Genomic DNA, 22,785 nt, shown 5'->3' with positions numbered 1-22,785 from the left:
ATTAAACATAAAGGTAAAAATTTAAGGTTTAAAATATTATTTATAGTTAAAGATATATTATTTATTAATAAAATTATTGTTATTAATATATCCTTGTTTTACTATCGGAGTTTATTGGTACACCCAATATATTTAAATATATCCCACCCATTTTTAACTCCTATTATATCAATTTTTATAACCTATATAATTTAATTATTTAAAATATATAATTTATATCAAAATTTTCGCTTTAATTAAAACTTTCCAATGATATAATTCTTAGTTTAATGTATGTTTTATTTTAAAAATTATTTAAATATATGTATATATTTAATTGATTGTAAATGTAACCGTAAAAAAGCTTTTTTGCAAAGTTTTATTAAATATATTAACCTTTATAATTTATTTAATACTGTAATTTAATATATAATATTAATATTGCTATTTTTACCTTAATTAAAGCTTTTTAATGATATAAATATTAACTTAATGCAAGTTTTAAATATGAAGTTATTTGAGTATATGTGGTGGTAGTAATGGTGGTGGCTTTTAAAAAGACCATGTAATACCTTTTTTTGCGGTTGTATTTATATTTAATATATATTTGACTAGTTTTTAAAATAACGCATGCATTTAATAAAACTTATATTATTAAAAAGCTTTAATTAAAACGAAAATAACGATATAAATATTATATATTAAATGATTATATTAAATAAATTATGAGGGTTAAAAGGTTAAATTGTAACATAATTGATTTAATTAAAAAAATTGGTAAAGATGTATTTATTATACAAGGTGTATTAATAAGCTTTTGATAGTAAAATGAAGGTGTATTAATAGTAATAATCATTAATAATATTAAGATAAAATGTTTATTTTATAATTATATAATTTTTTTATTTAATAAATTATTTATATAAAAAATAATAAAATAAATAATTATATTAATATTAATAATAAAAATTAAATTAATAGTTATAAAAAAATTATTAAAAAAATAATAATATTTTAATATTTATTTAAAAATATTAAATTAAATATAAATAAATAATAAAAAATCTTTAAAAATAATTAATAAATAATATAATTAATTATAAAAGAAAAAAATATATTAATATAAAATTATATTATATAAATATTTAAAATATATAATTACATTAAAAATATATAAAAAAAATATTTAATATTATTTATTTATTTATTAATTAAATATTAATTAATAAATTGATTAAAAATTTTATAAAATAATAATTTAAATATTTTAAAACATTATTAAATTTATAATATATAAATATTAAAAATAAAAATAATATTATAATTAATATAAAAATAAAAAATAATAAATAACTATTTTAATAATTTTAAAATATAAGATTTATATTTAAAATAATTATTTAAATATTAATAAAATCTTTTTATAAAATTGTTAAATTAAATATTAAAATTATTAAAATATAAATTTATTAATTAATTATATTATTTTATTAAATAAAAAATAAATAAATATTAATTAAAGTTATAAAAATTAAAAGAAATTCAAAATAATATTAAATTAATTAAAAAGATTATGTTTATTAAATTCATTACACAACTCTTCCTTAAATTTTTTAAAAGTATTATTATATTAACCATTAAATTTTTTATTATTATTTATTATATTATTTATTAAATCATTAATTTTATTAATTTTTTTATTAATTTCTTTTATAATATTATTTAATTTAAAGTTTATTTAAATTTTATAATTTATATAATTTTTTTATATAATAATTAATATATTATAAAAAATATTTTTTATATTATTATTAATATGGCTATTATTTTTAAAAACTTAAATATATATTTTTTTAAATTTTTTTTTATTGTTACCTTTTTTTATTAATTTTAAATAGTTATTTTTATTATTAATATAAAAATTTTTTTAAACCACCAAATCTTTTATAATTTTTTAAAAAATATTATAAAAATAATTTACCATTAAAGTTTATTTTATTTTTTACTTTAATTTAACAGTTTTATTTTAATTAAAATATTAATTAATAATATAAAAAATTAATAATTATAAAATTTTTATTTAAAAATAACCTTAAACATAAATTTTAAAAAGTAATTTAATTTAAAATATTATAATAAAAAAATTAAAAAAAATTAATTAATTTAAAAAATAAAAAATATTTAAAATTTATATATATTAATTTATAAATATAATTATTATATATATAAATAAAATATTTAATAAATTAATTAATATAATTGAAATATTTTAAATTAATTTATTATTTTTAAATAAAATTACAAATATAATAAAAACAATATATTTTTTAACATTAATTTAATTAATTTAATAAAATAATATTAAGTAAATATATTTAAATTAGTTATATTATTAATTGGAATAAATAAACGTTATTTTAAAAAATGGTTAATAAAAATAGTTAATATAAAAAATAAAAATATAACTTTATTTAATAATATAATAAAAATAAATAAAAATTTAATAATATAACATTTTTTAATATATATTTTTTAAAATTTACTTTTGGTATAATATTTCTCGATTTATTAAATTAAACTTAAAATTAAAAGTATATTTAAATTAAAATTAATATTAAAAAAAATTAATATATTAGTTATTTATAAAAAAAAGTTATTAAATACAAATTATAAAATTAAAAATAATAAAACCAATAAAAACCAAAAACTTATAAAATAAATATAAAATTTAAGAAAATGCATATATTTGCAAGCTCGCGTAAACGTTTTTACGTATTTGTAAACTTACACGGTAAAATTTATTAAAAACATTTAAATATCTTAATAAATTTTAACCAATTATTTTTATTAATTTATCAATTTTTTATTATTTATTAAAGAATTATTTATTAATTTTTTATTAATTATTTATCATTTTTTTATTAATTTCCCATAATAATTTTAAAAGTTTAAACATAAAAAATGTTTTTAATAAATTAAACATTAATAATATTAATTACCTAATTTTATTAAATTTAATTTTAATAAGATATTATAATATAATAAAATAATATAATAAAAATTAAAATTATATATATAAAATTATATTATTAAAAAAAAATTTAAAAAATAAATTAAAAAAAAACCAAAAATTATATAAACCTTTTAAATTAAAAAAATTTAAAATTATTATTCTAATTTTATAAATAAAATTTATAAAAAAAAATTATTTAAATATATTACCAAAAAATAAACGTAAATTTAAAATAATATATATAAATTTTACGTTTAAATTTACTTTTTTAACAAATATTTCTTTTATATTATTTTATTTAAATAACTTAAATAATAACTATTTTTAAAAGTATAAATATTACTTCATTTAATATATAAACCATTTTAATTATAATAAATTTAAAATATAATATATCATTTTTACCTAAAAAATATATTACATGAAATGTTAAAATATAATTGTAAAAGTAATATAACCGTTATAATAATTATACGCTTTTAATTATAATTATTACGTAACTTTATAACTATATATATAACTTACGTAAAACGTAAAATATTATTAAAAAAAATAAACCAAAATATATAACACAAATTACTATATATTTATGTAATATTTACAACTTTAACAATTATTTAATAAAATATTTAATTTTTTCAAATTTTATAATTAAATTTTTTAATAAAAATATATTATTTATTAATTAAATAATTTTATTTTTTAAAATTATAATAATTTCATTTTAATTTTAAATTTAAATTAACTATTTTTAAATTTAAGCTTTATAATTAATTTAATTATTAATTTTATTAAAATAAGTTTTTAAAAATTAAATTTATAAATATAAAATTTTTAAATTTATTATTTATTATTAAATTATTATAATTAAATTTACCGTTACGTAATGTATAATCATTTTATAAATTAAATAACATTTTATTTTTTAAAAAATTATTTTTAAATTTTTAAAAATTATAATTTGAAATTTTGTAAAATTTAAAACTATAACTATTTTAAATATTATTTTGTTTTTAAAACTGAAAAATATAAAAGAAAATAAAAATTTTTTTTTATTATTAATCAAACGTAATAATTAATATAATTATAAATATTTATTTAAAAATTAAAATTTTTTATAAAAAATATATATTATTTAAAATCTTTATTTTTAATAATAAATTATAAATTATTAAAAATTAAATTATTAATATAAATTATAATATTTAATATATAAAACATTACTTTTTTATTTTTTATAATAAATAAAAATATAACGTTAATAAAATAGTAATTAATTTTTTTAAAAAATTATGTTTTAATTTATTTTAAGTTTTTTAAAAATATTACGTTAATATTAATAAATTTAATTTAAATTTTTGTAATTATAAAATTAACGTTAATATTATTTATAAATAAAATAAGTTTATTTTTAATATTAATAATTTTTTTTTATTATAAACTATTAAAAAAGTTAAAAATCTTTAATCGTTTTTACAATTTTTTTAATTATATTATTAAATATTATATTTATTATATTATATTTATTATATTATATTAAACTTTATAATAATTTAATTTTAAAAAAATTATTATTTTTTTAAATTTTAATATAATCAAATTTATTATTATTATAAATTAAAATTAATAAAAATATAAAAATTTAATAAATTAAATTTTATTAATAAATATAATAAGTTTAAAAAAAAAAATTTATAATATATAATATATAACGCGCATTTACATTTTTATACTTTTAAATTTATGGTAAACGCAACTTACTATAACCAATTATTAGCTTATGTAATTAGCTTTAAACTTAGTTATAAATTATTGGCAAATTAAAAGTCCGTTAATATATTTATTTTAAAAAAATTAACTCATTTTAACTTTATTAAAAAAATGGTTTATTAATTTATATATATTAATTAAAAAATTATAAAGTTATAAACTTTAATAACATGTGGTCCGTGCGTCACATTGTTAAAGCAATGGTTTGGTAATGATATAATATATTTTATTTATTTTTAATATTTATTATATTAATTTTTATAATTTATTTAATTTTATATTTTAATATATAAAATTTATATTATTATTTTATATTTTAATTAAAGTTTTTTAATAATATAAGTTTTAAATAAATATATACGTTATTTTAAATATTATTTAAATATATAATTATATATATATTTAATTAAATATTTAATTAAATATAAATGTAATTATAAAAAAACTTTTGTAAAATTTTATTTAAAACTTTATAATAAATATATATTTAATTAAAATTTATATTATTAAATAACTTTAATTAAAATAAAATTAATAATATATTTTATATAATTTAAATTAATAAGCCATTTTTTAATGTAATTGTAATAAGTTAATTTTTTTAAAATAAATATATTAGTAAACTTTTAATTTATTAATAATTTATAATTAAGTTTAAAGTTAATTATATAACTTAATAATTAATTATGGTAAATTACGTTTATTATAAATTATTAAATTAAATAAATTATAAAAATTAAAAATTAAAATATAATATAATTAATTTAATTTAATTAATAAAATAATTAATAAAAATATATTTATTATATAAAATATATTAATAAACTTTTAATAATAAAACAAAAATATATTAATAATAATAATTTTTTTAAAATATAATAATATAAACTTTTTTAATTTATACGTTTATTAATTATTTACGTAATATTTATTAATTACTTTTTATTTTTTATTAATTTTTTTATTAATTTTTTAATTTATTTAATATAAATAATAAACTTTATTTTAAATAAAAAATAAATAAATTATTATTTTAATAAATTTATTTAATGTTTTAATATTATTATAATTTAAATCGTAAAAATATTTATAAACCCTTTTTGGTCTTTTTTATTATAATTATTAACTATTTAAACAAACCGCTAATAACATTATACTTTTAAATAAAAGTTATAAATTAAAAGCAAAGGTCGTTTAGCAGCCAACATCGACACACTGGCGCTGCCGACCAAACGACGGGTTTTACAAGGCCTTATCCTACGCACTGGGGCTCCTTTGGGGGATTGCTTTGTAAGCTCAGCAATAGGGTCAGCGTCAAGCCTGAAGTTGGGCCGATCTGGTAGCTGCATCAGTATTGTCATCGTTACTTGAAGTAAGATTCTGGCGAAGAATCAGATATCTGATCTAACGTCCGAGGCGGAATTTATTAAGATGCCTATACGACAGGTGCAGCGAGCACCGCAGTACCAAGAAGAATGGAAGCAAATGTTGAGATCTACATCTTGATGATATGAATAGTGTTGACCGGCAACGAGATAATGGTTAGACGGAGAAGAAAATGATTGCAATGATATATTCTTATATTTGTTGCGAATATCATGGTGTTGGGATCAACCTGTTAAAGTGTATCAAACATTCGCCCCTTAACGTAACTTTAACCCCAAGCCAACACCCAAGGAACTAGACCGACTTGCATTCTACAATAAATATTGGCGAATTGAAATATAAGCTTCGCTACCGTATGGCACGAAGTAGCCTAAAAGTAACTGAGTTGGACATCAGGCTTAACAACACCAATTGCTTTTGTACATATATGTTTAGTGACATATTTGGGTATCTTTATTTCTTCCTCTTAACTGGTTGATTTGTTATTCCCTAATCATAAAAGTATGCTGAGAGCTCCTATTCTGAAGTGTAGCACGAGAAAGTACTGAAGGCGTACGGTGAGGCGACTCTTACCGCTATGACATCGCACGCCTTTTGTTTCTTCTTCCATTCGCCCTGCCGCTATAATAATATAATAAAAGCAGTACCTACGAAGTGCCAAGGGCCACAAAACCGTGCAGAAACTTCATGTGGTTGTATTGATATCCTTCTTGGTTGTACCCTCAATTTGTTCTGTTGACCTGAGCAGTTCCCTCAGTGTACCTTCAGCGTAAGAAGAGTAGCCCCTAGGCACCTCGGGATCTTCTCCGGCTACCTCAGAAAAAGGCTTTGCTCCCTTCCAGGACATCCATGTGCTGAACCCGGACAAGAGACCTGATGAACCTTTTGGCTCTTCTGGTGTGGTAATGTCTGCCGCAGCTACGGATTTCGATGCGACTGCCTGAGGAATCCTCGTCAGAGGTTCGCGTGTATAATATCTTCCAGTATGTCCTATAGGCGATGTCTTGGTTTCAAGGTGATTCTTTGATGTCCGTGGCTCCGCAGGACTGCTTAGCAAGATCACCCCCGGTGCCCCTGGGGAAGCAGCAGTGTTTTGTATTTGACCCCGAGACCGATCGATAATGGCCGTTGCAAGTAGAACTGGTTTCGACGAGAGAGATCTTTGTTGGTCATCCTGTTGTTCACTACTGGCTTGGGCCTCCGTACTGGCCGCACTGGTGCTCTCGTCGTTGGTACCTGTAGTAGTACGACTTGCTTCCTCTATAATCTCAGCAGCCGGCTTTTTATTGCTCTTGTCTTCATCCGAGGACCTGCTCGAACTCATAATTGTTTCTAGAGTACCATAAGCAGTATTTCTCCGCCGATTAGCACTTCTTCTTTTCCTCTGCACGGAAACGGTATGTTCGTCATCGCTCGATACCGACTGTAGCGTAGACCCTATTGGAGTATGATGCCTTAAAGATGTAGATGGGGGTCCCAGGAAACCCGGCCCTGATCCTTGAGGGGCGATATGGACTTCATACTGGTTGCTGAGAGAGTATTTCGTGCGTGCACATATCTCTGCTATCCGGTCGAGGTCTGCATTAACATCCTGCTGTATTTCTGCTATGATACTCTTAAAGGTGAAGGATTCAAGAGGCGGTAGTTTGGCTTCGACTGTTGCACGTCTTTTTTCAGTTCCTTTACGACGCATCTTGTCCTTCATTGTGCTATTCCGTTTAATACGCTGATATGATGAATTATGTGAAGACGAGGTACTGGAGACGGATACCGGGCCCTTAACCGTCGAAGAGGACGACGAAGATGCTCCTGGATATGTACGCACTACGACGGGTTGTGAATAAGTTCCGGCCGTTGAGCTCTTGGCACTAGGCGGAGGTTTGGCTTTGGAATAGCGTTGGCGGGAGGATGGTTGGGAGCGGCTCAGCTGGCGTAGGGCAGTGGTACGATGGGCGGCAGTAGAGTCGTCGAGAGGGATTGGTCTTCCTTCGGCAGTATTTGGTACGAGAAAGGTGGATGAAGTAATTTTGGGAAAGAGAGGAGGGAAGACGAAGGGTAGTGAACGCCTTGGTAAATTGTTATCGTTCGCAGAGCTACTGTTGGTGATATTGGTCTGGGGATTAGGAGGGGAGTTACTACGAAGCTGAGGAGGTTGATGGGTTGAAGGATACGATGTATCTGCCATGTTCTATAATGTGCAGGTTTGGTGTATATACGAGATATGTAGGCTGGAGGAGGTTTGAAATGCTTAGACGAGCCAGACGAGCCAAACAAACTAGACAAGCCAGTGACTGAGCCGATTGCAAGTACTATTAGGCGATATGCTGTGGCAGCCAACAGGAAGTGCTTGACGTTCTCGTAGATAATGGATGTGATTCCCTGCGTCGGAGCTAAAGAAATAGGATGATTCGTCGGCGCGTAGGCGGGACATGTGGTTCGAACCGGAGACGAGCTTGTTCAATGTTGTCGTTTTGCTCTTGGTTTGATTTCCTGAGAGGAGATGGACGAAGAACCAGGGTGAGCTGCATAAAGTCGTGGTGCTATTTGAGTGGTAGAGAGGTGGGTAGGTAAGATGCATGTAAAAGTTACATGTTTTGAGGAGGGGCTTTTGCTTAGCTAAAGTACGGATCCGTATGGTATTTATCGATCCACTCATATTACCCATTTACCTACATGTACATGTACAGAAATGTCATGTAGGTTTCAGCGTTACATAGCCCCTCCTACCTTGGCTGGTGGTGACCTTGCTAGCGACTATCATGTACTAATACGCGCACGTATCAATCAATGGCAAGTCTTTGGATGGCTTAAACTATATAATGCCATATCGCTCTGTGAATTTTCTATGTAATTGCGAAATTGCGAAATTGGCTTTTTATTTAATTTTTACTCTATCGAATAGTAATGAATAGTTAACTTCGATGTAAGTACTTCTCTTCATCAAACCTGCAAGGCTATTTCGATCAATGAATGTACTGCTATGACGTACTAACTACCGGTGTCTTTCAAAAGCATACAACTAACTCCCTAGTGCTCACAATTAAAACGCCCTCCTGTAATTAAACCGACGTTCCCTCTTCATACACTGGCTATTTAATGAGTACCCGGCGGAACCATCGTGCCGTACCCGTAGCCACCGGTTTGCACGCGGTCGCTGTACACACCGGTAGCTCGTCTGGCGGCATAGCGGCCCTCTCTGGCCTGTTCTCGACGGTCATAGTAGACGTACTCGAGATAGAAGGCGTGTATATGACCTGGGACGTATCTGTTCGAGCATATCAGCTAGTTTTCCAGCATCAATTTATGTAATAAGATTTTCGCTCCATTACAACATACCCAAGGATGGTGAGGCAGATGTTGATAAGAAGATCGGCGCCACATCCAGCGACGGCCCAGACGCCAATCGGAGGGACTAGATGGCAGTTAGGTCAGACCATCCTGTAGCCAGTGCCTGCACCGAGACCTCCTTGGTACTCACAAAGGATGGTTATGAGGACGATGAGAATAGCCGAGACAGCTCCCATTTTGATCAAATAGGAAATGGTTGCGAATTAGAAGCCGATTATAATAAGTAGTTAAAGTAATGGTCGTTCACTGCTGATGATCGGGGCTGAATGTCACAAGTTGATGAAATATAAAGATTCGGAATTTGTTCTTATTTTACTTAGCTGTATGTTATATGGAATTCTATTGGGATTACGACTGTTAGCGTACTCGTGCTTCAATTACTGGTTTGTTTTGGTTTTGTATGTCTTAAGTCTCAGTATGCGGGACGACGCCGATGACGTAGCTCTGTAGTAGCGTACCTTACGTAAAGCATGTAGTCTGGGGTGGTATGGCATTCTCGTACGTTAATTTGTTCTACCAAGCCACCACTTGGACCCCCGCAAATCTAAGTATTTGTAAGTGTGAATACCTACAGTATGTTAATGGTTAATAGTCATTCATATGATCGTATTGGAGGTATATATTTCTTTTATAGGTATATGGCGTAATGGCATACTTCAATAAAGAAAGCATGTAGTAACGTACTTTATATCATATTTAAATTAAGACTTAATAACACTTAAGAAAAATGCTTAACTAACCTATAAAAATAACTTTACATAATTTACTTCTTAAGTTATCAAGAAGAAAAGACATAATATTTAATTAAATAGTACGTTAAGTATATACCTAGGTATATTTATAAGGCGGAACTTGTGACTTGCCTAGGTGGTGCTAGATATATTACATGTAATGTACCTAAGTAAGCAGATGACGACGTTATGTAAGGAGGTAGGTACCTCTTATAAAGCCTACATGCGTTTGTACCTATGTATGTTGGCAACTCCACAATTCAATGCTCTTCAACCCGGTCTAAATTTTTTTTTAGAGGCCTTTCGGGGTCCGGGCTAAAATGATTAGAGGCAGGAGAGACTTGGCTTAGTTAGGTAATAGGAAGTTTAGGGGAAGAGGGGGTACCCAAAAGGAAAGGAAGGGGAAGAAAAAAAATAATTAATCAATCAATCATAAGGAGATTGACCAACTATGCACACTGCCCAAAACCAACAGCTCTCGCTACAACCGAACCCACCACGCAACTGTGCAATCCCGGGAGGTGTTCGTCGTGACTCGTCTCATTCTCTGTGCTCTTTTTTCCTCTCTTCCTTCTACGCACAACAGACTCACTCTCTCTTATCCCTCTCCAGAACATCATCCTTTCCCCCTTATTCTCTCTTCTCTTTTTTCCTCTTCCTTTTTTCTTCCCCCGGCGCTCTCCTCGATTCTTCTTCTCGATATTGGGGCATTGCAATATTGCGAGATTGTGAGATTGCGAGGAGCTGCCTGGTTTATAACTGGGTAGACGTCAAAATCCTATCGAGATAAAAGGGAAAAAAAAGGAATAACCACAACTTCTTTTTCGACGTTGGGTTCTCCCTTATCGCGCATTGCATTGAAGGCTTTTCTAGTTGTGTTTTATTAATCATCCACATTTTTAAAAAAAAACAAACTGGAGCTCCAGTCGCTCGTTGCTACGACACCTCGGCCACCGCCTTTGACCTCCTTTCTGCGATCCCACATTTATGACCCTCGATCCTCTCGAACTTTTCGGGTTTCCAAATTCTTAAAACCTGCTCAGTTCAACTTGAAAGGTTTCTGTCGTAACATTCAATACTACATCGAGCCGCGTCAAGTCCGACTTTAATTACTGTACTATAAACCATTATACTACATATTACATACTACATACCAACATCACCGCTACCGTCGTCCTATATCATAGGCATCGAGTCTGCCCAACATGTCGAGCCAGCAGACTCCACCTCCTCATATCGACCGCTACGTCGTTATCCATGTAGCAACTACCTGTGATGAACACGGCGTCTACGTGACGAAGGATTCCGCAGAGGTGATTGAGCTTGGCTGGATCCTCCTAGATTCTAAGTCGCTTGAAGAGGTATGGGATATGGATAGTGGAAATCAACAAGTTTCTTGTTATAAAGGGGAACTTTTGCGTGCTGACTTATTTCTTTCAATGCTAGATTCATCGTGAGAGCGTACTCGTGAAACCTATCAATACACCTATTACACCCTTATGCAGTAAGTCGTAGCTACGGGATTAACTACCCCCTTTACCTATTCCTCCTCCTCCCCTCTCCGTGCATCGTCATTCTTGCTACATGCATCTCTAGCTTCATCAGACTAACACTTACATGTTTTTGCGCTTATAGCTAGCCTTACGACACTGACATGGGAGCATGTACGAAATGCGGGAACTTTCCGGGACGCAGTTAACCGCTTCGATGCTTTCGCTTCTGAGCACCTGACGTCTCAAAATCTTGACTTCGTCTTTGTCACTCTCGATGCCTGGGACCTTCGTGTCCAGCTTCCTCGCGAAGCTCGCGACAAAGCTGTTGTGCTCCCACCCTACCTGCAACACTCGAGGACATTCGATCTACGCACCGAATACCAACGATGGCAACAGCACCATCCTGAATCCCTCCCCTTCGGGCCTTCGATGCTCTCCAACATCTGCGCTGCCCTCGAGGTCGAACCCGTCCAATCTAGTGCCCCGATTAAACATAACCTTCCCTTTCACCTGCAGGCCCTTGCCCCAGCATCTCCTCGACGTGCCATGGAAGAGGCGGTGACTCTTGCCAGGGTTCTGCGCGGCCTGATTCGCAAGTCTCAACCACCCCAGGAGCATCCTGACGTCTTGACCCGTCCTATGGATGCCCGTGCTGATGTTCGTGCATTCCTATCTGAGCGAAGTAAGGTTCTGCACATGTCTGGTTTGCCTCACGATACTACCCAGTCGGAGCTTGAGAGTTGGTTCACCCAATTTGGTGGCCGCCCCATTGCTTTCTGGACTCTACGTACCCCGGAACAACACAAGCCCACAGGTACTGGCTTTGCCGTATTTTCGTCCCACGAAGAGGTGTGTTCTTACATATATATATATATATACTTGTATCCATGTTTTTGTACGCTAACTAAAACGTTTTAGGCCGCCGAGAGCCTCTGCATGAATGGTCGCGCTTTGAATGAGAAGGCTATTGAGGTCTCACCGTCTTCTAGTCGTGTGCTTGACCGAGCCGCAGAAATCCTGACGCCTTTCCCCCCGAGTAAGAACCGACCCCGCCCTGGCGACTGGACATGCCCCTCATGTGGTTTCTCCAACTTTCAGAGACGGACGGCCTGTTTCCGTTGCTCATTCCCAGCAGTAAGCGCCGGTCCGCAAGGCGATATGGGCTACGGCTATGGTTACGGCCCGCCGGCTATGATGGGTCCCCCTCCGCATCACGGTGGTCATCACGGAAATATGGGCCATGGGGGAGGTCGTATGGGTGGTAGTGGTGTTGTCCCCTTTCGAGCTGGAGATTGGAAGTGTGGTAATGAAGTTTGTGGTTACCACAACTTTGCTAAGAACGTCTGTTGTCTTCGATGCGGCGCTAGCCGTGCTGGCGCTGCAGTAGTTGCCGATTCTGGCTATCCCTCGCCAATGGATAGTGGTTCTAGCTACGGTATGGGCTCTGGCTCCATGGCCGGAACGCCAGGCCCAGGTCCTTTTGCCTCGGCTGCCGGCCCATTTGGGGCGTCTGGTGGTTACGGTCACCACTTTGGAGGCCCGCCTAGCACGTATGCCTTGCCATCGGGCATTGGTGGCGGTGCTGCCCCGTACCCGTCTCTGAATACCCATTTCGGACCTGCTCCGGGCTCGCATTCGGCAGGACCATTCGATAGCCGAGCAGCCGAGGCTGCTTTCCAGTCTGCAAGCAACGGCCCTGCCTCGGCTGGACCATCTAATAACTTCTACTCGTCTCAGTCGGAGAACGATCCGTTTGCATTCCTCTCTTCCGGTATTGGTGGTTTGTCCGTTAGTGGTGGCGATGCTCGTCAGAATGGCGCGGGTGCGCCTTCGAACAAATCACCTGCTTAAACGCAAAAAAAGTATTTCGGCTCGTATGGCCCTCGTGCGGAGTGTTCGGTATTCGATTTCACCATGACCGATTTCGGCCGTGTTTGGAATGTTGTAGTGCACGGTAAATCATGGGCGGTGTCATCCTTGGCGGTACTTCTCAGGACGTAAAAACGGCACTTCCTAAGGGTGTGGGCTCAGTTTTTGAAGACGCGGCATGGGGGAGTCGAGGATACCAAAGGATTAGCAGGGTGTTTGTGGGGGAAACGTTTTTGTTTTAAGAGACAAGAAAAAGTTACACCGGAAATGTTTGAGTGGAGATGGAAAAGACAAAAAAAGGCCGATTTTCTAGAAGGGACATCTAGGGGAAGGGGCCTTGGTTGCTGGGAGTGGTGGGTAAGGTTCTTTTACTGTTAACCATGTCGACGACCTTGTTACCCGATATACATTGAAAGTTCTGACCTAGGTGGAAGGACCAACTTTTGTACAAATGGACGGATATGTGCAGTAAAGGCGGGATCTGAATGGTGGTGCATAGCGCAGGGAGTGTAAATGGTATACCTGGCTTCATTCGTCGAACCCCGGACTTATTCCTAGAGTTTTATTGTATCTTCCTTTTACTACTACTACTACTACTACCACTACTACTACTACTACCACTACTACTACTACTACAACTACTACAACACTTGTTACGCTCTATTTCAACTCAAATTACTTATTTTCTCTTTGCTCATTGTCTCGTCTTCTTGTTTTTTGCTAAAGTTTTTCTGTTTGTTCGTGTCTATTTATTTACCAAGGAGATGAGCTCTTTGTCTCTAAAAGGTACCTGTTTATGTAGTTAGCTAGCTCCCCGGACAAGTAAGGGGTGGACTCCTGTGGTAGTTGTCTAAGCGAGGAGCCGAGCTGTGTAGACAGATAATTGGTTGGTTGGTTGGCTCTTGTGGCTGAGCTATTGGGTGGGATGGAAGGATATTAAAGAAAGTAAGAAAAATCGTAGTGCGTTTAGCTCTTCTGGTTACGGTTGAAGATAATATTTTCATGCAGCTCGTAAATGCTCATTTTGGTCTTTGTCAATTGGGACCCACCTAATGATCTGAGATGGGTTTAATAGTATTTCCGGCCTTATAGGAAGTGTAGATACCTATGCATGTGGTAATGGCTAATTAACCCGATCTTATATAGCAATATGCTAAGATTATGTGCTTAGCCTGCTTCACACAAGCGCTCTAGCTGTGCTTTCTCTATGGGATAGGCTTCTATGCTGTAGATAACATAAGTAGGTAGCTTACTGATGCGTGACCACTGATATGGGCAACTATTATAGTTGGCCTCTATGAGGGGCCAATAAAGACTCATATAAGGCCATCCTATATACTATCTTCCACTTTTCCTCCACCTCGCATTATTGTTTGTCATGCCCGTGTCGAACAGCTCCTATTCCTTATGCTATAAGCGCCTGTATGACATGGCTTAGCTAGAATTTCCAGCCTGTTGATCCACGTTGGATCCGCCACGAGCTCCGCGTCCACGACCACCCCCACGACCGCGTGAACGCCCTCTACCACCGCGGGTGTCCAGACCGGCCGGTGGAGGAACAGCGTTATATGACTGCTGGGTAGCAAACCCATTCACGTTGTTCGGACTATTCGAGGCGCCCCTGCCACCGCGGTTGCCACGTCCACCTCGATTCGGACCACCGCGACCGCGGGTAGGATAACTACCAGTTTGTTGCGCTGACCCCTGCGATGGGTCGTTGTTGGGTGTCGACTGGTAAACCGAGCTGCTATGTTGTAGTCGAGGAGCTCCGTTAGGTTTCTGGTACGTCTGGCCACCACCACGCCCTTGTCCTGGTTGCCGATTGAAGCCATTTACGGCGCCCCTCCAGGTTCCACGCAGGGGACCTGGTGCTGGCGCGTCTTTAAATTGATTACCTGAGCCCCCGGGTGCACCATACCCTCGCGTATGAAGGGGTAGCGTAGTTTGAGTTGGTCGCTTTTCCAGGCTCATCTTTGAATTTGCAATTACTTGCCTGTTGGTGACATTTAGTACCGAATTGGCTGGGACGGTCTGTCCCCGGAAAGGATCGCAGCGACCGCCTAAAGTTGTCCCATTCATGAACGCGTTGTCGCAGAGTATATCGAGCATGTGGTGATTCCCGACAGTGGTTATACCAACAACTGTACCTCTAGAAGCAATAGGTACCTTTCCAGATGCCTGTACATAGACAACCCGATCACCTAAGCTGAACTTCTGATTGCCGAGTCGTTGCGTAGCATCTTTCGGGTTAAGTAACGCGGATCGGGGAACACGCTTGAGCTTTTTAGCCTCGTGTTTTTCATTGGTTTCTCTTAGCGAATCTACCGCATTCTGGAGTTGCATGACCACTTCAGAGTCTAGTTGTTCGGCATCGAGAGGAACTCGTTCGAACTTACTGGTCTCCACAGTTTTGAGCCATGCGCCAATCTCCTTAATCCTAGCGGTGGCGACATTGGCGTCCGGCCAGAGTTGAGTTTCGTTGAGTTCGCTCCCTGACGGGTTCTGCATCACAGCAGCGAAGAAATCGGGGAAATGAGTCATATATTCTACTAGCAATTGAATCGCAGCAGGACTGAATTCCCACCCCGAATTTGATTTCCTCGAGTACCCTAAGACCTTCTGCTTCCTTCCCTCAAACTTGAGATTTAGTCCGAGATTGACCTTCATGCTACCGCCAATCGTATGAACGAAGAAAGATGAGGTGATCTTGCTTAAAACAAGTGGGTGAAGCCCCAAGTCTTTCGCAACGGCGTAAGATGGCCGATAGCCGCTTTGCTGTTCGGCGCGACGGATGATCTGCTGTGTGAAGTTTGGCTCTTTCACGGACGGGAAAGATACTATGATCTCAGCTTGATTGTCGTTGTGACTTGAGATCTGAAGAGGGCGCCCGTAGGCATAGTCCCCGAGAAAGAAAGAGCGTGATCCGACGGGGAACTCTTCCTCGAATGGTATTGCGGCCTTTTCAATGAACCGTTCGTCCTCGCTTACAACTTCGTCGACGATGACCTGTGCTGCGTAATCTGTTTCCATGCCTGGGATTGGGCCATATTCTTTAATGGTGGCACCCTCGTCCGTCTTAATGAGCCCCTTCAGCATTTCAACATGAACCATAGATTCGACGGGGCCAATAATAATGCCGAGTCGGCTACTATAGAAATTCTCAATACGAGAGGCCTTTCTATTCCAGTCGTCGATCTCCCTACCAGAATGATGAGTCTGTATCACTTGACCGGAACCATCCGTAGCTAATGAGTAGTCGAATAGTTCGTCTGACACACATGCGATTTTAGCCTCTTGCAAAAAGGGATAACCAACGTGGCATCTTTGCCCTAGCTTGACTTTTGCCGACTCAACTCTACTTCGGAGCTCTACGTCGGCTAGAGTTACAACCATGCTCTCGTTACGACTTTCCTGCTGGAAAACGTTTACTCCGTGGAATCCAAGGGTAGCATTGTAAGGTAGTGTAGCAAGACTAGGGAATCCTGCTAATGCATCCACGCCGACCTTTGTGCCATCGAGTAAGCCAACATATAACTCCAGCCCTTCTGTTGTGGGTAGGTCAAAAATATTTTCGACACAATGGCAGTGGGGAATATCGGGAAAGATCCCGACCATGGACGAGGGGTATATAAAGTCAATGTCAGGGTCGTATGTAAACTTCATTGAAACGCCAAAGCCGTTGCGAGCCTTTTCATCTGGTGTAAGAAGCTCATTCTTGGGCGCCATTGCAGACAACAGTCGCTTCTCGTCGATGAAGGGAATTTTGACAACTGCTTCCCATTCCATTTTCTTGCCATTCATGTCTAGTTCGAAGTCTCGTGGGTAGAAATCGATGATTGGTGATTTAGGATCTGTCATAAGCTCGTGATATACCGAAGGAACAATCTTCTTGCTTCGGTCTGGGAGAACACCCATGAGCTGTTCGAACGGTCGGAAGGGTTGACCGAGTTTGAATGTTAGATCTGCATTCATGCCTTTCATAATATCTAGATGGGCCGACTGTTAGCAGAGTCATTCGCTTTAGCATCGAGGTTGCTAGGACTTGCCGGATGTCATGGGAGAGTAATGATAACCATAAAACCATGGCCAAGAAGCTACTCCTTTATAGTAGTAATATAGCACCCATTGTAGGCCTTGGACGTAATTCTCGCAAAGCTTCGTCAGCTCTGTCTCCTTGACCTCCGGCGACCATTCGAATTTATTTGTATAATATTTGTCTTTCCACTCCAAGAACTTTTCCTTATACTTTACTTGTGCGGCCGCCTGGGCTTCTTCGGCAGAAGAGTCGACTACCTGAGCTTTGTCGTAACGTTTCATAACGCGAAACAAGGCCATATGGCCTTCTTCCTCTTCTTCATCATTTTCATCGCCGTCTGAATTTGTAGGAACTGTTAGGACTAGGTTGCGCCGTCCATCATCGTCTTCGATGGTGCGCCATTCAACATGAAGGCTATCGGCAGTGTCCTGTACAAATTTTCGGTCGGCAGCAATAAGCTCGTAGCCAAGGTTGAGAGGAATAGGCGGCTGCGTATTTATGAACGTCCTTATCTTCTTCCACAATTCCTTCTGAGAACTGGTCATGACGAGCTGTCCCTTCGCCCTGGCCGGCGCTTCGCCATTAGCTTCCACTGACTGTTTACCCTTGAGCCACCTGGAGTCGGCATTCTCATGCTCAAAAAATCGGTCTTCCTCCTTGGAAAGTTCCTCGAGTAAGAGTCCCAAGCGGCTGAGGTTGATGACCCCTCCCTCGTTGATGTAACCGTCGCACTGCGGGAGGACTTGTTTATAAATACGAAACATGGTCGCCAAAGCCCCTTCGTTAATATGAAGATTAGGCAGACTTGGAAGAAAGTCGTTACCAACGAAGAACGCCATAAGTATGAAATCGTCAATGATCCTCTCCATGTCGAAAGGTACTTTTATGGCTCCTTCCTTTTTCAACTCCTGGAACTCCAATTCAAGATATTCCCGAACTATACATAGGTGCATCAGGTAGAAATTTTGATGCTCTAGCTCCTTCGATTTCGTCTTAGAGGCGCGACCGAAGGTTACCTCTTCTCGAAGCAAGCAGAAATGAGGATCGTGGCTCAACAACCCTAGCATGATAAGATCGGCATCCAGGCCATATAAACAATGACGAACGTTAGGGTGATAATCGGGCTGGGCCTTCGCATTTCTGATGTACTCCATTATCTTGTGCTCTCCTTCGCCGGGTACTTCGTGACCTGACAGAACTACGTCGCAAACTTGCCAATCGGAATCCTCGGAGATCTTTTTGCTGATAAAGTACTTGAGCTGTTGGGTTAACTTGGCCATGAACTCGGTACCTGGCGTGATGCAATTACTGTCAAAGGGATCATCCTTTGGAAGTTCTTGGCCCTCTCGTATTGCCTTCTCGCGAGCCTGTTCAGCATCCAACGCAGTTCGGAAACGGCGAGCTCTCTGCTGGTTCATCTTCGCTCTGGGGGCTACCCCGTCAATAGCCATGAAGAACAGCTTCTTGGGCTTGATCTTGCCAAACAAGTGCTCAATATAGTTAAATATGCGAATGAACATTTCATCTTCGCTCAGGCGGAACGAGGTATCGTGGGTGTCTTTGTGGGTACAATTATGTATGATACCATTCATATCCAACTACGTAGGTTAGCGAACGACCACGAGAGAGGATATATTGGTGGGTAGCCGCACATAAAGGTTGTCGAATTCGGGGATGCGATTCTCAGCAATGAGTTGGGATATCGCAGGATATCGCTCTGAGAGCCATCTGAAGAACTTGGGAACACTAGACTGGGGTTAATACTATGCTTTAGAACTTGATCTCGAGAATGACTTATAACGTACCCCATTCTGACCTTAGTTGATCAATGGGAGTTGGTAGTTAAAAGGAAAGAAAGTTATAGAATGTGTACAACGCCACAAGACCGACGTATGATATGACAAATTTTTGTCTAACTCAGATCTCGTCCGCGAGGAACTACAATATACTGCTATGCGATCTGATGTTCTACTCGGTTCTGCTAGAAATTTTAACGAAGGAGGGGGCTTAAAGAAGTAAGGCGTTATATGGAATAGACGATATAGTTAAATTTTTGTCGAATATCGTCGAGGCAATGCATCTGGGGCAATGCAATACTTTTCGTTTTCGTTTGGCGGCGATAGACAGGTTACTGGTGACCTCGGTAACTTGAATGCGACGCGGATCTGTGTATGCGTTTTATGTGTGTAGTGTGTAGCTGTGATCTCGGCGACGAGGAGTCATTGACCGCGATTATGGGTTTTGTAGGTTAGTGGTGTCGTGGGCTGCGTGGATGCTGTGGTGGCACACAACCTTGTAGTGGGGATAGGTACGAGAACGTAGGTACCCGATAGCCTTACCCCAAAATTCAAGTCCACGTACTGTACAGGTCTAATGTACAACTTCAGGTACCTAACTTTACCTATTAGCTCCCCCGCATTCATTTGGCTGGGACATTCTTATTAGTACATATGTATGTACATACCTATGTACCTATGTACCTATGCATTTATAGAGATGTATTACATAATCCCATTCTATCAGATCCGGTGGCAGGCAAGAGGCGGTAGGTACAACCTTACTACCTTAGGTACCTAAGGCTAGGTTGCTGCCCGCTTCATGTAGGTACTTCTAAGTCTATACTTTACGCGCATCGCGTCCAGTCGCGAAATTCCTTCTGAACACTTAGCAAATATTCTAAGCTTAACTCCCGAAATTGCAATATCCCGTAATCGATTCTACAAGAAAATTTCAATTCAATATGGCTCCAGGCCCTGTTGTCGAGGATGTCGAAGGTTAGTATTTTCATTTCCCTTTTCCGTCATGTTCTCTTGTTTACTTTTCTTATGAATACCTATTGACGTAGTAGAAGTGGACATAGCCCAGGACTATGATGAAGACGAAGAGCAGAGACTCATCAATGAAGGTAGGCCATAATTGTATTCCGCAGCGACTAGTGCAATTCTTACGATTATTAGAGTACAAGACGTGGAAAAAGAATTCACCCTTTCTCTATGATATGATCTTGAGGTGAGCTTTTACATGACAGCACTAGTTAGTTCTTCCTGTTAACAAGTTACAGCACCGCTCTAACATGGCCTACTCTCACGGTTCAGTGGTTTCCCGACGTAAAGGAACCTGAGGGAAAGAACTGCCGTATCCACCGAGTCCTAATCGGAACGCATACCTCTGAGGGCAAGCCGAATCATCTCCAGATTGCCCAAGTCGAGATACCTAAGTCGGTTCGCCCTAATGCAAACGACTATGATGACGAGCGGGGCGAAATCGGTGGCTACGGCAAATCTCCGTCTACAGATGTTACCACAGCCATGAAATGGAGCATCGTACAGAAGATCGACCACCCTGGCGAGGTCAATAAGGCCCGTTACTGCCCTCAGAATCCCGACCTGATCGCGACATTAGCTGTCGACGGTAGAATCCTTATCTTCGATAGAACTAAGCATAGCTTCGAGCCCAACGGTAAGGTTAATCCTCAAATTAGCCTTGAAGGCCATAAGCAAGAGGGGTTTGGTCTCAACTGGAATCCTCATTCTGAAGGCGCTTTAGCGTCAGGAAGCGAGGATCAGACCGTCTGTCTTTGGTATGCTGCTTCCTTGATAACCTAACGCAGACAACTATTAAATCATACTAATAATATGAAACAGGGACCTTAAGTCGCTACAGAATGGCAGCACAACCCTCGGTCCTTCTCGCCGGTTCACTCATCACACTAACATTGTTAATGATGTTCAATATCATCCTATCTCCAAAAACTTCATTGGTAGTGTATCTGACGATTTAACTCTACAAATCATGGATGTGAGACAGCCGTCTAATACTCAATCATCTTTGGTTGCCAAAGATGGGCATAGCGATGCCATTAACTCACTAGCATTCAACCCGTCGACCGAGGTTCTCGTGGCGACCGCATCTGCTGACAAGACTATCGGCATCTGGGACCTTCGTAACGTAAAGGAAAAGGTCCATACGTTGGAGGGCCACCAAGACGCGGTCACCTCTCTTTCCTGGCATCCTCACGAAGCAGGCATTCTGGGCAGTGCTAGTTACGACCGACGAATCATCTTCTGGGATCTAAGTAGAGTTGGTGAGGAGCAACAACCGGATGATCAAGAAGATGGACCTCCTGAACTGTAAGTCTTTTGATATCATACGGAGAGACGTTGGCTAATACTTGGTAGTTTGTTTATGCACGGCGGTCACACTAATCATCTTGCCGATTTCAGCTGGAATTTGAATGACCCTTGGCTCGTAGCAAGCGCTGCTGAGGATAATATGCTCCAGATCTGGAAGGTTGCTGATTCTATCGTTGGAAAAGACGAAGCCGATCTTCCGTTGGATGAACTTGGTAGGTGAGCGAGGCGGGATGTGATAAAAAGCTATGACTTGAGCCCTACCGCTTAGGACATGGCGGGTTTTCGGGATCAACAGATGAAAGAAGAGGAGGCGAGCATACCCATACGGCCTATTAGAGCGTTGGCGAACTGGAGCACGTTAGTAGTAAATACTACTATTACTTAACCGCCAACTAACTTTCCAGTAGCTTTACTACATGGCTGGGGTTAGGATGACAGTGGATATCGGGAGGTGAAGGCTATTGAGCCCTTTCCTATCACAATAAAGCATTTAATAGGGGGCTTCTTTCGATCTGTACGATCCGAACGACTACAATTGTTTTCCCTTGGGCGTATATGGATTACGATCAAACCACTCTACATGCTGAACCAGTAAGATAATAAATAAACGTGCGGGAGATCTAAGTTGTTTACGCATGCTTTTCCAGACAGTTGCTTTTTCCTATCCTTATAGCTGTATCCTTATAGCTGTAGTTTAAGTAAAATATACCCGCCATTTCGGAACTACCTGCATGTATGTACTTGTGGTGCATATGCACTTCGCATATCGGTACGCTGAAACAAACCTTATCCAATAAAGCTTCCTTTAAGTGCTGCAAAGTACTTGTGTAAGTATACTACAAGGTAGGTAGGTACGTTAGATATTTACATGGGATGTGCGTAAGTGGGTACACTATTCTACCTGTCTTATGAGGTAGTGTACATAGGCTATCAATGTTAGGTAGGTTAGTAGGTAACTACATATGTACATACATGTTATCCGCCTGCCTGCAATGAGCCACCTTTACAGAAGTCGAACATTTAATAT

At 36.7% G+C, this 22,785-nt stretch overlaps 5 protein-coding genes across 7 annotated transcripts; 2 read left to right on the top strand and 3 right to left on the bottom strand.

Annotated features, from left to right (window-relative positions):
- Positions 1-6,833: 6,833 nt before the first annotated feature.
- GL218_02319 (uncharacterized protein) lies at positions 6,834-8,333 on the bottom strand (the record flags this gene model as incomplete). Its single annotated transcript, XM_033578826.1, has 1 exon — positions 6,834-8,333. One exon carries the CDS (start codon positions 8,331-8,333, stop codon positions 6,834-6,836), a length of 1,500 nt encoding a protein of 499 aa, XP_033439156.1.
- Positions 8,334-9,241: 908 nt separating this feature from the next.
- On the bottom strand, positions 9,242-9,672 carry GL218_02318 (Plasma membrane proteolipid 3; the record flags this gene model as incomplete). The annotated part of the gene is made up of 3 exons (XM_033578825.1): positions 9,242-9,413; positions 9,485-9,560; positions 9,627-9,672. 3 exons carry the CDS (start codon positions 9,670-9,672, stop codon positions 9,242-9,244), a joined length of 294 nt encoding a protein of 97 aa, XP_033439155.1.
- Positions 9,673-11,432: 1,760 nt separating this feature from the next.
- On the top strand, positions 11,433-13,571 carry GL218_02317 (putative RNA-binding protein C17H9.04c; the record flags this gene model as incomplete). Of its 2 annotated transcripts, XM_033578824.1 has the most annotated exons (4): positions 11,433-11,588; positions 11,674-11,731; positions 11,863-12,569; positions 12,639-13,571. In XM_033578824.1, 4 exons carry the CDS (start codon positions 11,433-11,435, stop codon positions 13,569-13,571), a joined length of 1,854 nt encoding a protein of 617 aa, XP_033439148.1. The 2 variants fall into 2 exon arrangements, with proteins under 2 accessions (XP_033439148.1, XP_033439147.1); XM_033578823.1 differs by lacking the exons at positions 11,433-11,588; positions 11,674-11,731; positions 11,863-12,569 and having other exon boundaries at positions 12,912-13,571.
- A 1,452-nt stretch (positions 13,572-15,023) lies between these two features.
- Positions 15,024-19,435, bottom strand: GL218_02316 (the record flags this gene model as incomplete). Of its 2 annotated transcripts, XM_033578821.1 has the most annotated exons (4): positions 15,024-17,575; positions 17,636-19,223; positions 19,278-19,371; positions 19,431-19,435. In XM_033578821.1, 4 exons carry the CDS (start codon positions 19,433-19,435, stop codon positions 15,024-15,026), a joined length of 4,239 nt encoding a protein of 1,412 aa, XP_033439145.1. The 2 variants fall into 2 exon arrangements, with proteins under 2 accessions (XP_033439145.1, XP_033439146.1); XM_033578822.1 differs by lacking the exons at positions 17,636-19,223; positions 19,278-19,371; positions 19,431-19,435 and having other exon boundaries at positions 15,024-15,560.
- Positions 19,436-20,365: 930 nt separating this feature from the next.
- On the top strand, positions 20,366-22,094 carry GL218_02315 (Histone acetyltransferase type B subunit 2; the record flags this gene model as incomplete). The annotated part of the gene is made up of 7 exons (XM_033578820.1): positions 20,366-20,399; positions 20,471-20,530; positions 20,583-20,634; positions 20,687-21,205; positions 21,270-21,755; positions 21,804-21,970; positions 22,027-22,094. The coding sequence occupies 7 exons, from the start codon at positions 20,366-20,368 to the stop codon at positions 22,092-22,094; spliced, it is 1,386 nt and encodes a 461-aa protein (XP_033439150.1).
- Positions 22,095-22,785: the final 691 nt, after the last annotated feature.

Source organism: Daldinia childiae, assembly GCF_008694065.1.
Source record: "Daldinia childiae strain JS-1345 chromosome Unknown Scaffold2, whole genome shotgun sequence".
Classification (NCBI taxonomy): Eukaryota; Fungi; Ascomycota; class Sordariomycetes; order Xylariales; family Hypoxylaceae; genus Daldinia; species Daldinia childiae.
This window is presented reverse-complemented; position numbering and strand designations above follow the sequence as displayed.